The sequence below is a fragment of the Poecilia reticulata genome, linkage group LG11 (genome assembly GCF_000633615.1).
Source record: "Poecilia reticulata strain Guanapo linkage group LG11, Guppy_female_1.0+MT, whole genome shotgun sequence".
Lineage (NCBI taxonomy): Eukaryota > Metazoa > Chordata > Actinopteri > Cyprinodontiformes > Poeciliidae > Poecilia > Poecilia reticulata.
This window is the reverse complement of record NC_024341.1, coordinates 7,116,246-7,133,952: the sequence shown is the minus strand read 5'-3', so window position 1 is coordinate 7,133,952 and position 17,707 is coordinate 7,116,246. Positions and strand designations below refer to the sequence as shown.

The 17,707-nt window shown below is 37.6% G+C and overlaps 2 protein-coding genes across 6 annotated transcripts in view; one reads left to right on the top strand and one right to left on the bottom strand.

Annotated features, from left to right (window-relative positions):
* Positions 1-17,707, top strand: part of dlgap3 (discs, large (Drosophila) homolog-associated protein 3) — a 908,365-nt gene that overhangs the window by 860,814 nt on the left and 29,844 nt on the right. The gene's annotated exons all lie outside the window — the stretch shown is intronic.
* Positions 3,367-6,949, bottom strand: tnfa (tumor necrosis factor a (TNF superfamily, member 2)). The gene is made up of 4 exons (XM_008421531.2): positions 6,659-6,949; positions 6,530-6,557; positions 6,253-6,306; positions 3,367-4,050 (listed from the first exon to the last, which is right to left on the bottom strand). The coding sequence occupies exons 1-4, from the start codon at positions 6,833-6,835 to the stop codon at positions 3,581-3,583; spliced, it is 729 nt and encodes a 242-aa protein (XP_008419753.1). The 5' UTR covers positions 6,836-6,949; the 3' UTR covers positions 3,367-3,580.

The window sequence follows — 17,707 nt, the reverse complement described above, 5'->3', positions numbered from 1 at the left end:
TATTGGTCAGATGAAATATGCTAATTTTTTGAGACAGGGATTTTGGGTTTTCATGAGCTGTATGCCACAATCACCAGTATTAAAACAACAAAAGATCTGAAATATTTCAGTTGGTGTGCAATGAATCTAAAATATATGACAGTTTAATTTTTATCATTACATTATGGAAAATAATAAACTTTATCACAATATGCAAATCTTTTGAGAAGGACCTATATATGCACATTTATTAGCCAATTTATCGGCACCAATTTCCTTAATTTTGGGGGATTGGTGATCTGCCGATACTTACATGAAGCCAATCTTATTCACTGATCAAGGGTTTAAAATCATACTCTGTCCTCTTCTGCTCTACAGTGAGAGGTTTGACTGACAGACTGACCCACCAGGTCACGTCTGCATGTTTGCAGTTAACGTTCACCCCACTGTTACCAACTCAGCGACTTTCTTGCTACATTTAACAACATTTTGGGGAAAAAAATGGTATCAGCCAAAATAAAAATCGGCAGGTCAGGCTTTGAAAGATTAGTAATCAGCGGTAAGCCAGAAAACTGCAGTCGGTGCAGCCCAACTTAAGATGGAATAAACAACCATGACATTTTTGATTAAATAAATTTCTATTTGGTGTAATTACAATAGATACAAATTTAATTTATACCAGGTGAATCTTTCTCACTTGAGAATGTGGACCGGGTTGATTCTGAGCCTTCAAATTATTTTAATTGGAGAAATTTTACATAACTTAGAAGTTGATGTAAAAATACAATTTTAGATGCATAAATTATCAGCAGCAAACAACATATCACCAACTACAGCATAGAGTAGCTCATTGATATATTAATGCAGTAGCCATGTAGCCTGATGGAACAACATTTTGCTGAACAATATCAAAATTAAGAAGTTTTAATTATTCTTGTCAATTGTTATCAAACACATTATGAAGGCAGAAAATCCTCAAATATACAGAGCCAACCATGAGAATCAACTAATCTAAAGTTAAATGTGTATTGTTATTTGTCTATGTATTTTTAGCTGGGGTTGCACAGTGGCGCAATTGGTAGAGCTGTTGCCTTTGTTAAGGAAGAATTTTTATACAATTAAATTTAGCAAAACTCTGGCTCTGATTCTTCCTGTTGATCCCGGGTTYTCTCGCGTGGCCACGTGTGRGGACAGAAACACAACAATGCATGTTGACGTCACAGAATTACAGAATTTAATCCAATCAGAAGAAAGTATAAGATAGWACAGGAAACTGAAGAAACACAGATACAAACATTGTTACCTGAGACAAGAAGACARAGAAATATCAAGGACGTYCTTGGAGAAAGAGCTGGTGCAGAAGTAAAATAAATCAGCTTTTTTCTAAATTGTTTCCCTTGTGCACAAACTTTTATACCTGTAGGTGTGTTTTCCTCTTTAATGTATTCAAATAAGGCGTATCTCTGCTTGGACCAATTGGAAGGCATCTCTGGCCCTTTTTGAATTTAGAAAGTCCCTGCAATTTGTTCACAAGATCAAACACCTTTTGTCTAAATAAGGTGGAAGCAGACTCTCTGAATTCATGGTGGTTTATGTCTTTCACAGATCAGTGTGAAAAGCTGGAACTTCCTACTGATTGTTTCCAGACAGACAAAGAGATCAGAGATCTTGACAAACCATCTGCTTTAACTACAGTAAAATATAGATCAATAGGTCAGAATAWGTTATAAATTTTAAAACTATAATTATGGTATTTCAATCAAGTCATGATAAATTCTAAAACTAACTTATTTTAAATTTATTTTCTTAACACTATCCGGCCTCCTGTGGCTCTACAGCCATCTGGTCAAAGAGAAACAGATGCAGGAACCTCACAGGTAGCTGTGAAATTCTGGTTTGTCTTCTGCTCTGCCAGGAACAAACCTTTAATGCTGTACTTTTAATTCAATGAAAAGTTATCTCCAAAAACCCAGTTTGTTCTTCTGCACTCAGCATCTCCAAAGTTTAGTCCTGATATCAAACCAAAAGCAATAGATATAATATTAACAGAAAATAATGAAGTACAATTCCTGTTTCTAATTAGGAATTAGAAACAAATAAGAATTAAGACATTCATTCACCATAAACCTAAATATTTTCTAATACTAAACAAAACATTTTCATTTGATTCTAATATAGTCAGAAATAATACAATTTCAAATACATTCATCATTAACTAAATTAATTCTAAAACAAGATAATAGAATTTTCAGTCAAAACATGTTATTAATAACTAAGAAAAATGTCTTACAAATTAAATGTTAGTGATTTAAAACATTTTATGTTATATTCAGTTTTTTGCACCATGTCAGATGTTAGTTCTGGAAGACTTCTCATCCTGGTTACGTGAACCGACCAAAGTTCCCCTTCTCAGAGTAATTCAAGTGATACTGTCCTCCCTCCATACTGTCAGGTTAATTGGTCTCCCCAAATTCTCCCTGGGCAAATTCTCACTAGGTGTGAGTGTGTGTGTGCATAGTTGTTTGTCCTGTCTGTCTCTGTGTTGACCTGCGACAGACTGGCGACCTGTCCAGGGTGTATCGCGCCTCTCGCCCGGAACGTTAACTGGAGTCAGGGGCGCAACTACACATTATTCAGGTGGATGCGAAAACATCGGCGCCCCCCCCACGAAGGAAGGTACGTCAGGGTGAAGGAGTGTAGAAAACATACGCTCGCTTCCACCCCCCCTCTTCCAAGACGACGATACGTGAAGGGTAAAACTCACCACATTTACCTCGTTATGTGCGAGAGGTGAAGGAGCGTAAGGCGCGCTGAAGTGTATAGGAAAACATCATCGGCGCGCCGCCCCCTCTGGTGCTGCGCCCTGCGTTGCATGCGCTGCATACCCACTTTTTGCGCCACTGGCTGGAGTTAGGCACCAGCAACCCTCCCGACCCCACTAAGGGACAAGGGTGTAAGAAAATGGATGGATGGATGGATGTTTAGTGTTTTGTTAACTGAATTTGTCTTCATTGGGAAAAGAGCAGCATCTGCAGTCTTCCCAGAAATCCCTCTGTATTAAAAAAAGCACAAAAGCCTAATCCTGACTGGTTGATCAAGCGATAAACAGGTGAGAACAAGACTACTACTGTAAAGTATAATCATCAGAGTTTGTAATCTTTGCAAAAAACATGTATTCAAGTGTCTTGCACCACAAACACCATAATATATAACAGGACTTAGTCAACAGAAAAACACACCGACTTACAAAAATAAGAGAAAAAAGAATAAATATTTAAATAAATAAAAATAATTATAATAATAAATAGATATGTCTACACATCATTGCCAGACTGTAGTGAAACAATTAGTTAGCAGCACAAACACACAACATAAGTGATACAAAAATGACATATCTTAGTAAATAGCTCTGATGTGGTGGATTACAGACCACCATTTCAGACATTGCTAATCACTTACTGGTTGATCTGTAAATGTAAAACTTACAAAACAAGTTTCTTTTGGTTCTATGCAACAGAGTCCATTCCACAATAAGCAGTACTGGTGCTACATGCCACCACATGTATGTTCATGTAAATTTACTGCCCTCTGCAAGCTCTCTTTACAAGGCAAAGACACCAAAATAAGTCTTCCCTGCATCTTCCTCAAGTTTCTCAAGCATCTTCTCTTCCATAACAGTCTTCAGTCTGTCCCCACTCTTTAAATCGAATACTGCTCCCATATACACTGCAGAGAAGAAGCTTCCAGCTGAGTCTGGATCCTTACTGGCTGTACCCTGGCACACGGTACGAACTGAATGCAAGAGGGTCTGATAGGACCTCTCATCATTAGAGCCAAATGATCTGGACCAGCGTTTCACTGTGTGACTCAGATGGATCATGTGATTGGAAGTAAGGTCATCAGCATTGCTGTTGCAGCTTATTCTGAACGACGCCTGGCTGTAAACAAAGTAGAGGCCATTCTGAGGAATCAGAATCTCATTGTCTTTTAGCTCTAGACCTCCTTGAGAGTGTGCCTGGTCCACTTTGCTCATCCACTTCACTGACGTGTTTATGGCGGGGTCGTGTACTCCTGTTTGAAAACACAAGCATGAAAATGAATATCAGATTATTCCACTTACAATACCCTCCTGTAGACAGTGAAAAACTACCAAAGGTAAAGCTAATTATGAAAAAAAAAACTCATTTTGCTAAGTCCTTCTGTATATTTTATTTATATAAACAAACAGAATTGTACATATTGTTCACCTCTGGGTTTTAATGTAGTTGTAAACTACACTTTGCAGTTTGTTCTTACCAGCGCCGTACAGAGGCCTTTGGAGGGGCTCAAAGTTAAAAAGGGGCACATTGATCAAGATCTTAAAACACCGTACAACAAACTAACAACAACCCATATTAATGAAGAATCTAATATTTATTTGGATCATATTATGTCATTGTCATGTGGGGACAATCAAAGCAAATTTTCCCTGATAGGTTTAATGTTGCTGTTTCTGCTGCTGACTGTCCTGGAGGATTGTATTGATCTGAGAGAGACCATACGCTGGTTATGAAGTGTGTTATGAAATAGCAAATGTGCTGCTATTTTATTTAATAGACCCTAATAATATCTGTTTAATCGCCATAGCAACTTTGCTGCAGTCTGCTTTAAAGATCAAAAAAGTTCAGAGGGGTTAACTCTACATAATTTTTCTATGTAAGCACCTCTGAAAGATCTAGAATTGTAAGGTTGAGAGAAATTGTCATTAGATTTTGTCTTTCAACAAGATCTTGAGAAACATCCATGCATTTAAGTTTAGCTGATTACTGTCACGCACGCACGGACGCGCACACACACACACACACACGCACACGCACACACACACACACACACACACTGATCAACAAGTGTTTAAAAACATCACAAAACTTTGTGTCACAGTCACAGGTCAACCTAAAAAGATCTTTTAAAGGTCTACTTACAGTCTAGGGCCCCCTGCAAATGCTTGAATTGTAACGCAGACCATAGATCTAAAACTTCAGCATTTGTTTGTTGAGAATGACAATGCTATTAATTTTTATTTAATGGTTTCAGCAGAGAAAAAAAAGTACATTTTGGAATTAATTAGGAAGTTTACTTTGTCTAACCCTAACCCTTAGTACAAAAAACATATTTGATTTTTGATGTGTTACCATGGCTACAATCTTATGCTATCTTTAATCTTTGTGTTTGAGCTCAGTTTATTCACAAATACATCACAGTAAATAATAATCAGTGATTGATATTAATCTGGCCAATTAACCTGTTCCTGGTCTCACTGACTTCCCTAAATCTATTTTCAAACACTGTTAGTGATGCTGATGTTCTTAGTAGGAGGGGGAGTAAATTAGATTCTACCCCAGCCCTGCATGAGGAGCTAGAATCGCTCCTTTGCGTTGCGCATCTCTCTACTGGATGCAAGGGACAAATGGAGATTTCATTTATAAGGCAGGAGCTGGGACAGACTGTCAGACGAGGCTTTTCTGTTTACTGACTGTTCAGTTTGTAATAAGCGCCACAAAGACTGTTTTGGTTGCCTGGGCTTATTGGGTGTATTTTTTCTGATCTGTCAGAAGTAGTGTGAACCTGCCTGGTAGTAACGTTAGTGAAGCACAGAGCTAAAAGGTACGTTGGATTCGCAGTGACAGCCTCGTTACCATTTCTTTATATCAGGGTATCCAATTCTGACCCACAGCGGTGAGACTGACTCAGGCTGCCTGGAGCAAACCAGGCATTTAGTCCAGCACTGGAGCAGAATGCTAAAATTAAAGTCAGAAGTTTTCTCTGCAACTGAGCCATTTCTGTGTTTGGGGATGATGAGGGGTTTTCCCGCTATTGTGAGGACAATTGTAAAAATAAATAACAACTTCAACATCAGACCTAAGTTTTTATTCACAAACTAGTGTATAATGAAAAAATAAATTCTTGCCCATAATCTGACAGAGGACACAGTTCCCCTCCCTCATCCTGATCTGATGTCATAACGACATGGAGACAGAGGAACTGAGAATCCATTCAGTCATTATTAGGCCAAGGACAGCCAGAGTAATTTATTTAGCTAAATTCCTATGTTTAGGTAAATACTATAGTCCAGATAAAAAATTTAATAAAAAATAAATACATTGAAAACAAAACAAAACAAAAATAAAACAAAACAAAAAACCCCCCAAAAAGGCACTTAGGGCATCAAGGGTAAAAGTGGCAGGGAATCAAGACTCCTCCACCCCCCCTCACCTGAAGGTGTCTGGTTCTTACCTTCTAGATGAATGGCTGCCCTGTTTGAAATTTGCCTTAAGGCGTGATGAAAAGCTGTAAAATCAGAGGAAAAAATGTTAACCCTCTGCTGGATGCAAAATAGCATTTTTCTGGGACATTATCCCTTTATGGAACAAATCCCTAAGTAACAAAACAATACATAAAAGTTCAGGTATATAATATTTACTTGTAAAACATAGATTAGATAATAGATGCTATAGTTAACTACAACTTCATAAAAGTTCAATGTGTCAAAGAATTAAGGAGAACTACCCACCAGAGTTTCCCTTGTCTGATACTGCACTCTGTGTCAGAAGACAGATAGACACTGTTAGCATTTAATTCATCAGATTGTGTAGTAACTATTTGTTGCAGGCCTCTGACCCTTTTTGAAGACAGCACTCACCTTGACACGAGCATTAGAGAAGAGGAAAACAGCACCACCAGTAGCAAGGCAGAGAGTGAAAGAAATCAGGGACAAGGCAAGTCTGGACATTTGAAATGTTTTGATTCTAGTGGATGTCCGATCACTTGTCCCTGTGCTGGCATCTGCATCCAGTAATACCTTGAATTCACTCTCCATTGTTCTGAGTAAGTTCTTGCTTTCAATCCAAGTCAAACTGTAAATGTATGGTAAGAGGGCTCCTTCCTCTTAACTAACATTTTGAGACGCTCTTATAAAAGCTATTTTTTTGGTGGAAACTCCAGTGATGTCACTCATTGTGAATAAGTGGAGAGCTGATAAGGAAGAGACCCAGAACCTGGGAGGTTCATATGGACCAGAACACGCCTACACAAACCTCTGACTGAGTTATACCTAAACCACACACACAGACCTGTGTCGTAACCATTTTTACACCCCAAACAGAAACCCACAATTAGCAGAATCGAACGCTTACTCTTTCTCTTACGCACACACACGCACACGCGTACACGCACACACACACACACACACACACACACACACACACACACACACACACACACACACACACACACACACACACTGATCAACAGGTCTTTAAAAACATCACAAAAACTTTGTGTCTGCATAAATTCTGTTTCAGTGGTAAAAATGAAGTCTTTCTGATGTTCTACTCAGACAGAGAAATATGTCACTTCTCCAAGGTTTAAAATAGACAGACGTTAATATAAGGCTGTGACTCATCTGTTATAGAGCCTTCCTTTAATTCAGAGGTATGATTAGCTCCTCCAGATAATGCAACATGTTAGATACCCCTGTTTATCATGCGGATATTGAGAAAAAAGACCTCAGCATTTCAACTTGTATACTATGTATACAGTATACAAGTTGTGTGTTTGTCTGAAGGGTGTTTCCCCCTTCACACACACAGTAAACAAGTACTTTCTATATTAGGAAATACTTTTTTCAATTGTAGGAAGCACTTGTTCCCCGTGTGTGAAAGGGGAAACACCCTGAGAATGGTTGTATAGAAACTCAGTGAAGTCAGTGTTACATGAAGACGGGTAGATAGTCTCAGGTACTTGTGATCACAGAACAATTTAGGTTTAATTCATGCTTAATGTTGTCATTTGTATTCCATCTGCATCACATTAAAATGGCACGAAATAGCTATGATATTATCAATCAAAATATTTTTCAAAATTGACCAAAAAAGTTCTCAAAAGAATAATAATTCTCCTCAGCATTATGAGGGATCAGAGCAGCTTTAGGAAAAGGGAAATCAAATTTGAAGTAACAGCTCATCAGTCCATCTGTGACTTTCAACAAAAGTGTAAAGTTGTACTTCATTTTATGATGAATTATTTTCTTTATTTACCATGAAGTACAAATATTTTGTGAGGTCAGCAATTTGTTTGTAATGTGTAATGTGTAAGCATAGAATAAGAAACAATGTAGTAAGTCAATGGAGATCAGTCAAAGGTTAACTTAAAGGTACAAGCTAAAATATCTCAATTATGAGCAAAACTTAGTTCTTATCATTGGTCTGGTCAGCTGTTGAGTTTAAATATTTGACAGAAAACATCATGAGTCTATCATAGTCAGGTGAGTATGAATCTTTCATATTCACAGGAGTGAGTGTTTTGGAAGATAGGACCAGGGGCGCGGTAAAGGGGTGAAAAGTGATGACAATTCTAGGGGCCCTGACCAGCAGGGGGCCCTCCACAATTTAATTATTTTTATTTTTTTCATAGACATAACAAAATTGGTGTCCTGTCAAATACAAAATTAATCACATTGTTTTTAGCAGTAACAATTTTATGTTACCACTCCCAGACCAAAGAACACACATCTTTTTTTACCCTGAACCCCCTGAACCCCTTCCGGATCTGCATGAAATGGTTCATTCCTGCTTGGAGCTCTTGACAGTGACGCTGTGTTCAGGTGCAGTCAGTAAAAGCTGCAGCTGAATACAGCCGCCACAAACGACTGTGCCAGTTAAGCTAAGAAAAGTTATAAAATCAGGTTTTCAAAAACAAAATAGAGAGAGGGAGAAAAAGGCAAGAGTGTTAATTTATAACCCAGTTTTTCTCCATGAGAGGTGAATAGACTGTGTGAGATTATCAACCATTTAGCATAGTTAGCTTATCTACAGACTACTGTTTGTCTCCTTTTCACTGGCATTTAATGAATTAAAGAAAAAAAGTACCAACATATTCATATTGTTCCCTGTGCCTTTTACCACTTAACAGATGAGTCAGTGAGCAGCAGCTCTAACCCACGTCCCTCCTGACCCATCCTCTCCTGAATTAAATTAAAGCTGCAATATGTCACTTTTATATAAATATTTTTTGCACATATTTATTAAAACTGTCATTATGTTGTGACAGTATGGCATGAGAGGTAATCTGTGAAAAATCTATTTCCTCTGCTTTCTCCCAGTGCTAGAAACAACCAGTCAGTGGCAGGAAAGTTTTAGTGCTGTCAATCACAATCTCATGTGGTGCTGCTCATCCTTCCTCCCCCTCAATTTGTGCCATGCTGCAGCTAGCATAGCACAGAGCTGTGTAGTTTCAAACTGTGAATGCTCAGTTTAGTTAGCATAGCTACCAATGATGACAGATCAACAGTTTCTTGTAATGATAAGTTGTTTCTCCCCCATTAGCACATTTAGCAGTGAGTGAATGAGGCTAATTCACAGTGCTAAGAGTGGCCTACTGGTTCTGATTGGTTGTTTTGGTCAGAACGGTGCATTACTTTAACCAGTACAAGTACTGGTTCATGAAGGAGGTGGAGGAGATTGATTGTTTTCACAGATTATCTGTCTCATAACAAACTGCTATGACATGGTGACAGCTTTAACAAATATGGAGAAAACATATTTTTTATTAAAGTTATGTACTGCAGCTTGAATAAAATGCAACTACATAGAATTTTTGAGAAGTCTGGATTGCTTCATGTGTAGTTGCATGTTGCTTTTGACTGTTGCTCATGGGGAGAGACATTTCAGTAATCTATAACTAATAGAAAAAAAAATTGACAACCTACTTGCATACCAGATGTGGACTGTTGGATGTTAAATTTATGAGCATTAAACATTGTGCTAATTATCAGTATTGAACCAAAGAAAGCAAGGCAGATGCAAGTCTTTAAAATTGTGATGCTTTTTATGGGTCAAATAGACTCAAAAAATTGTAACAGCAGCTGCGCAGGGGGCCCAATCAAATTTTTTGTCAGGGGACCCAAGATTTCTGGCAGTGCCCCTGGATAGGACCTATCAGTTTCTGCACTTATGATGCCATGTCTGTGTTTTTTTTAAATATATAAATCCACTTATGGAGACATTATAAGATAAAATGCTTAAATAAAGAATAATAATTTGTATTTTGCTGATCTTTTTATTATCACTGGCAATTGTCAAGACTTTGATCAATTTGATTATTGATAAAAGTCTTTGATCACTTTGATAATTGATCAAAATCTTTGATCAATTTGATCTGTCATGAGGTCTGCCTCTGTCCTGCCATATTTGACTTAATATAAATAAATGTCAAGATCTAAGGAAGAGACAGTTGTCACTCATAGGTTCTGTGGTGAGGTCCTTGTCTACACATCAAAGTCATCTTCAGTAAAACATGAAATACCAAACTGTTAAATGACAGTGACTGCATGGCTCTTAAAACAGAGATAGAATAAAATAAATATATGGATTAAAGTAACAGACATTGGAAATAGTTTTAGTAAAACACATTGCATCCATGACAACTGTCTGCAGAACGATTGCAAATCTTACTGACTACAAGGTGAACTGTTATCCTGCCGCCATACTTCAGTCAGTATTTTAGACAATTTACCCTTAGTGGATATAACAATAAAATAGTGATTATTACATGAAAATCTACAAAAGCTTTGCTATTAAAGGAATAATAATATTTTACATGCAACAAAGATTCAGGTGGCCATGTTATTAAGCTTTCTACAAGTTAATGTGAAAAAAGAAATCAAGAATCAAATGACCTTGCAAAACTCCTCATCATAGGACAGAAATTTTACCAAATAACTCAGAACCGCAATAAAACAGCTGATGACTGCTTGCACAACCTTAAAAGTTTAGGCACAAGGAATTGTGCAAATATAATTGCACAATCCATCTGTCATTTCATAATGCAGGGCTCACAGCAGGAACAGTGATACACAGAAAGGTCATAAAAACATATTGGAAGAAATTGGTCAAGATGGACAGATTTCTGATATGCACACAGTAGCTGTAACACTAAAAAGTGTCATGATCCGTGTTTCTGTGTGTTTATTTTTGAGTTTTTCTGTGTGATTCCGTTCCCTGTGAGTCCTGTCTCTGCGTCTTCCCCCTTGATTGTCTCCCAGGTTTGTCTTGTTCCCTTGATTACGCCATGTGTATTTAGTCTCACCTGTTGTCTCTGTTCTTTGTCGGATCCTTGTCATACTATGTCATCTGTTCCCGTTGATGCCTGTTTCTCTGTGCTGTTCTCTGTTGTTCTCTGTTTGGATCATTATCATTAAATTCATCATTTTTCATCTACATCGTGGGTCTCCTGCATTCTCTCACCACCATCACCAGCACCAATTATGGCAAAAAGTCAAAAGAGAGTCCAAGAAACATGATTTACAAAACGTGGCCAGGCATATGATAGTTCATAATGAACACACACATAATTATGTTCATGTTGTAACATACAGTGAGTGTCTAAAGTATTCAGACCCCTTTAAGTTTTCACTTTTTGCTTCACTGCAGCCATTTGCTAAAATCAAATAAGTTAATATTATTTCTCATGAATGTGCACTCAGCATCCCATCTTGACAGAAAAAACTGAAATGTAGAAAATGTTGAAAATTGATTTAAAAAGAAAAACTGAAATATCACATGGTCATAAATCTTCAGACCCTTTGCTGTAACACTTACATTTAACTCACATGCTGTCCATTTCTTCTGACCCTCTTTGAGATGGTTCTACAAAGGAGTGGCTTTGGAACAACTCTGTGACCATTCTTGACTGGCCCAGCCGGATCCCTGACCTAAATCCATCCATCCATCCATCTTCTCGCACCCTTGTCCCTCAGTGGGGTCAGGAGGGTTGCTGGTGCCTCTCCAGCTAACATTCCGGGCGACAGGAGGGGTCACCCTGGACAGGTCGCCAGTCTGTCGCAGGGCAACACAGAGACACACAGGACAMACAACCATGCACACACACACTCACACCTAGGGGCAATTTGGAGAGGCCAATTAACCTGACAGTCATGTTTTTGGACTGTGGGAGGAAACCGGAGTACCCGGAGAAAACCTACCATGCACAGGGAGAACATGCAAACTCCATGCAGAAAGACCGGGGCCGGGAATCGAACCCAGAACCTTCTTGCTGCAAGGCAACAGCTCTGACCTAAACAGCTCTGACCTAAATCCAATTAAGCATTTCTGGAGAGACCTGAAAATGCCTCTACCAACGTTCACCATCCAACCTGACAGAACTGGAGTGGATCTCCAAAATCCAGGTGTGAAAAACTTGTTGCATCATTCCCAAGAAAACTCATGGCAGTACCAGCTCAAAAGGGTGGTTCTACTCAATACTGACCCTAAATACTCAGGGTCAGTATTGACTGAAGGTCAGTACTGATCTTTTACTCAAATTTGCAAAGAATTGATCCTTGCAAATTTCTACATTTCTAATTTTTTTCTGTCAAGATTGGATGCTGAGTCTATATTCATGGAAAATTATATAATTTTTTTTTATTTTAACGATTGTGAGCAATGAAACAAAGAGCGAAAGAGTGAAAAATTGAACCTTCTTGTGTTCAAGGACTGAGGCAAACGTAGAGGACTGTGGAAAATTATACAAGTTTTACGGGTGTGGGGTTGGTTGGACCCCATTTGTAAACACAAGGGTTAAATGGATCAGAATACTTTCCATACACACTGTAACTCACTGTCATGAATGCTAATTCATTTTTGTTTGGTGATTTCAGTCATAAATGTTCCACTGTAAAATCTTATGATGCACTATCAGCATTATGTCAAAATGTCAAGACAATGCAGTAATTCTTTCCTATTGATGAAAAAAAAAATTTCCTTTAAAGTGCATCAATGGTTTTATTAAAATGCTGTAAACTAGAACCACACACACTGTCCACATAATCATAACTGATTTTAAACTTTAAAAGATATATTACGGTGATCCATGCATGAAAGTTACACTAAGATGGAGCATTTTGAGAAAATGTGTAGGAAGTCCATCAAAATGAACCTTAAAACACTAGTATTACATTATTGTTTGAATTCAAATCTCACTGTAAGTATGAGTAAACACATTTTTCCAGTGATGTGCCTGGAAAAATGTAAGTAGGAGGGGGGATACCTAACAGCAACACAGGAAGGATGTGAAAGAGATGTGTTCTTTCCAGAAACTGCCCATCTTGTGGTCTCATTTCACTTTCAAACATAGCTTCTTCCTTATTTTAAATTAGGATTTAAGTTGATTTGGTTTTTTTAAAAAAAAATCCCTTTCTGTTGTGTCACATCATATTGCTTTTTCCTGTTTCTAAAAATGGTACAAGTAAAGTCCCGCCATCTTAAAAAAAAGACTTGATACTCTCCCCAGAGTCACACAGGAAATTACAGCAGATATTCTCATCTTCCTCTTCACAAAAAGATTTCACAGCTTATCTGCAAATCATCTCATGACACCTTACATTGACCAAAAACGGAAGCTTTGTTTTTAAGACATTTGAATTTCTAAATGAATAATGTATTAATAATAATAATGTTATGAATTAGCACCCCATAGATAAACTGAATTTAACTGAATTTCCACGATAAGCCCATTATCAAGGCTTGTTTTGAAGCAACTGATTGGGCTACTCTCTGCCAGCCACATCGAGATGTCATCAGTGCCATGACTGAGGGTGTGACTGACTATATACATTTCTGTGTGGACAGAAATGTATATATTTTTATTATATATTATAATTTGTATGTTGGGGTTTTTAAAATTAGTTAAAGACCTGTAAAGAACCAGACACAAGACCAATGAGGTTTGTATACCTTCCTTTGCAAAGAGAGAGATCCACAACCTCTAACTCGCTCGGGATCAAAGATTGGTGAGCTCTGCTCAAATCTGCTTGGGAATTGGCTTTTATTATAATGACCTTCTTCAGTGAACAATGCTGAGATAACAGAACAGATGGATCCCTTGAGTAGGAAATTACATCATAGATAAACAACGACCCTTAAAGAATAACTGGTCAGAGCCAGTTAGGTAACTGAACACATTTAGATAAAACACAAATAAAATGATAAAACAATAATTACTTTTACCCAGCAAGAACCACCAGAACAATGAGATGCTTCCCAATTAACAAACCCTGGATCACCAAAAGAATTGTTAAGCAAGAACAAAGAGCTTTGAGGGAACAAGTGAGTTATTGAGGAGTAGCTACAGGAAGATGCTGGAGAATACGTGTGTGTGTGTGTGTGTGTGTGTGTGTGTGTGTGTGTGTGTGTGTGTGTGTGTGTGTGTGTGTGTGTGTGTGTGTGTGTGTGTGTTATAAACCATCTCTTATGGTTATACTTATATTATTAATATTTAACACCTTAGATGGAATAGCTTGTCAAAGAATAAGTAATTTCCCCTTTGGGATTAATAAAGTATATTCTATTCTATTCTATTCTATAAAGTAATCTAATAAGAAAATAAACCAAGCGGAAAATGAACCAAAAAATTAAGCATAGATACATATTCAAGCACAGAAAAAAACAACTCAAAAACTCCCAAGATGACACATTTCTTTTGTTTTGCTTTGCTTAAGCAACTCTGGATCTTGATAAACAGGAATTCAAATGTAGAAAGTGTTTGAATGAAACTCGGCGGTATACTAGGTAAGAATGGTTATTTGATCCTACTCCCTCATTGGTCAGAGTGACGTTGCCCTTTCTAATTCAGGTTAAGGGACTTTACATTTTATCCATTGTACTCGTTGCCAATGACAATTCAGAGGAATCAGTCGTGAATCATTTACCATGAAACAATGCCAACCACATAAAAGGAGACAAAGAAGGTTTTCAGGTCAATGTAGACTTCTGTGCAGATAAGGAAAACCCCATGTGTTTCCTGCAAGATTTAATTCTCTTTGAAATGATAAAGAGCAAAAAAAATATGATTCTGGTCAGAACCATAAGGAGACAGTTGCTTTATAAGGCAGATAATCATTAGTGTGATGACATAATAATATTTATACTTCTGACCTCACCCTTCTCACAGAATTATACATTTTCCAGTCAAGCTTTTCTCCATAGTATCTTCTTTTTTCACCCGCAATATTCCAGATGAGCTATCAGAGCTAATAATGGCCCAGATGGTAGTGAATCATTTGTTGACTTCGACAGGAAGTAAAATGGGTTCAATAAATTCAAATGACAGTACTCAGTTATGTCACCTCCAATGACATCCAATCCAGTATACTTAAATCTTAATATGATTACTAATGAGACAGAAGTAAATTTAATCTAACATATCAATGTGTAAGTCACAAGAAAAAGACAAAGTTGATAATTTGTATGTTTTTTTCCACAAACTCTTTTCATGTGTAATAGGATTTGATAAGAGAATGGTTGAGAAACCTTCAGTTTTGTTCAAACTACACATGAATGTTTGTGTACACCAGCACATGGTTAGAGGAAATTTTTCTTCAAAAGTAACAAGACATCTTTAGTCTTTGTATACCAGAAGCTGACTGCTGTCAAAAAATATTCTATTTTCCAATATATAACAAAAGCTGAAAAATAATTAAATAATGATTCAATGAGGTCTTAATGCTTATATTTACCATTTTTTTTCCCAAACTACTATAACTGCATAGATGTCTCTGTTGTCTCTTGACAACAAACACTGAATTGTCCTTTCTCAGTTACAGAATTTTGTGTGAAACAGAAATAATTTAATTTACAATAAAAAGAGCAAAAACCTCTCAATCTGATCTCTTTAAAACTAGGTATTAAAACCAACTGTAATTACAGTAATCCCTCTTAACCCACATGCATTTGAAAAAGCATGATGTGATGCTTTTGGAAATAAAAGAAAGTGCCAGCATTGTGCATCTAATTGTATAATAAGGTGACGGGATTTCTGTTAGAGCTCCAATCCTTTACCTGTTTGGTAGGCCTTTAGATTCTTCAGTGAGTAGAAAAGTGAGAGGTGGGGTGTTTCTGTTTTTGTGATCTGCATAAAACAGGAAACTCTGAAATCAGTGGTTTCCTGTTTCACTCTGAAGTAAACCATGGAGCTTTTACATTTTCATTTTCCACATTACTTGAGTGTTTGACTCATAGCTTTTTTTCTACACATGGATTTATAATTACAGAAAACAGCATGTTAATTATGTTATAATTTTTCTACATTAGAACAGATGCAGATTGTTGCAGAGTTGGCTTTAAAAGAGAAAAAAGGAATCCTGTTTAAGACATTGCTCCCATTCAAAAGTGATGGACCTTACCATCTACAAAAGACTGTTTAAAGAGCCTAATAAATGATCTCATTGCTTTGAATGTAACTTCTAACATTATTTAGTATTTCTTTTGTGACAGCAAAAATTCTAAACTATTTAACGCAATCAAACTCTCCCCAGATCTTTGGTTCAAACTGTCCTCTGATCAGGCTTCCCTCAGCTGCAGATACATCTAGCTCTAGATGTATTAGTTTAAATGTACAAGGACCTGTTGCTGTCCTTTACCAAAGTATGAAACACATTTTAATTGCTATCATTACTTGCCATAAAATAAACTTTGATGTCCTTCTGTCATATTTTCACCTCCTCTGCCATTACATATTACCTCTATATTTTCAAATACTAAAGCAGTTAATTGTCAAATTCTGACTTGGTATTGGTTTGATTCCAGTTTTGATAGTTGCTTGCCTATAGTTTCAGTCCTTGATTAGATCAGCTTTCTTTGTGTTATACTTGAGTTCTTCCTAAATTACTCTAGTTATGTGTTGTTGTTTGTTAGTGTTAGGGGACCAGAGAGAAGGGTTCCAGGCCTAGTTATGTGTCTGGAGCCATCCCTGGGTCAATTTCTGGGTGAATTTACAGCTCCAGCCATGGTTCCAATTAAAGATCAAGCCCTGGATCCAGACATGGACTCAATAAAACAGACAAAAATGCACTATTTCTGGGTCAGAGATCCACAAGAGCAGCATCATTCAGCTCCAAATAGTGCCCTGATCACTTCCATATAACTGCCATGAGCCTGGTAGAAAATACAAATTTTGACCTCCAAGAGGTGGAGACATAGTGGTGAGCAGCTGCAGATTGAGTCTGCCTGTTTCCGCATGTCCCTGGGCTTGTGCTCCGGGGAATCCCTGGTCCCCTTCTGCTTCCATAAAAATCTTTTAAAAATGGTGTTACGGCCAGTGGCCTTGTATGTTTTTCTCTTTTTTTCCTTTTCTGTATATCTGCAGTTTTCCAGCTTCTAATCAAATTGACTCCACTTGGAAGTGGTGCAGCCCTGTCTTCCTGGATGATATAAAGAGAGCAGTAGATGGCATTCCACACCCTAAAGAAGACGTAGAGCAGTGTGTGGAGGATATGGAAAATCTTAGAAGAACCTACTGCTTAAATGGTGCTGAGGTACAACAGGTCWGGATGCAGTTAACCGGTCCAGACTGGTATCATGTTAAAGGGGATTATGACCCAATGAATAGAGTAAATGACCCCCTGGTGGTCGAAGAGCAGGGAAGTGACACTTTAAACACTAAAGTGGGACATTTGCTCACCAGGATCAGAGCTAGGTATAGAAGACAGGCAAACTACACTGAAATCAGTAGCTGTAAACAAAAACCACAAGAACCTTTTGATGATTTCCGTGTTAGAATGGAAAAAGTGTTTAAAACACACAGTGGATTACAGGAGGACGGTGCTGACCATGGGCCATACCGTCAGCAGTTAAAAAATGCACTACATGCAGGCTCTAGACCCGAGATAAACGGGTGGATAAATAAACATTATATA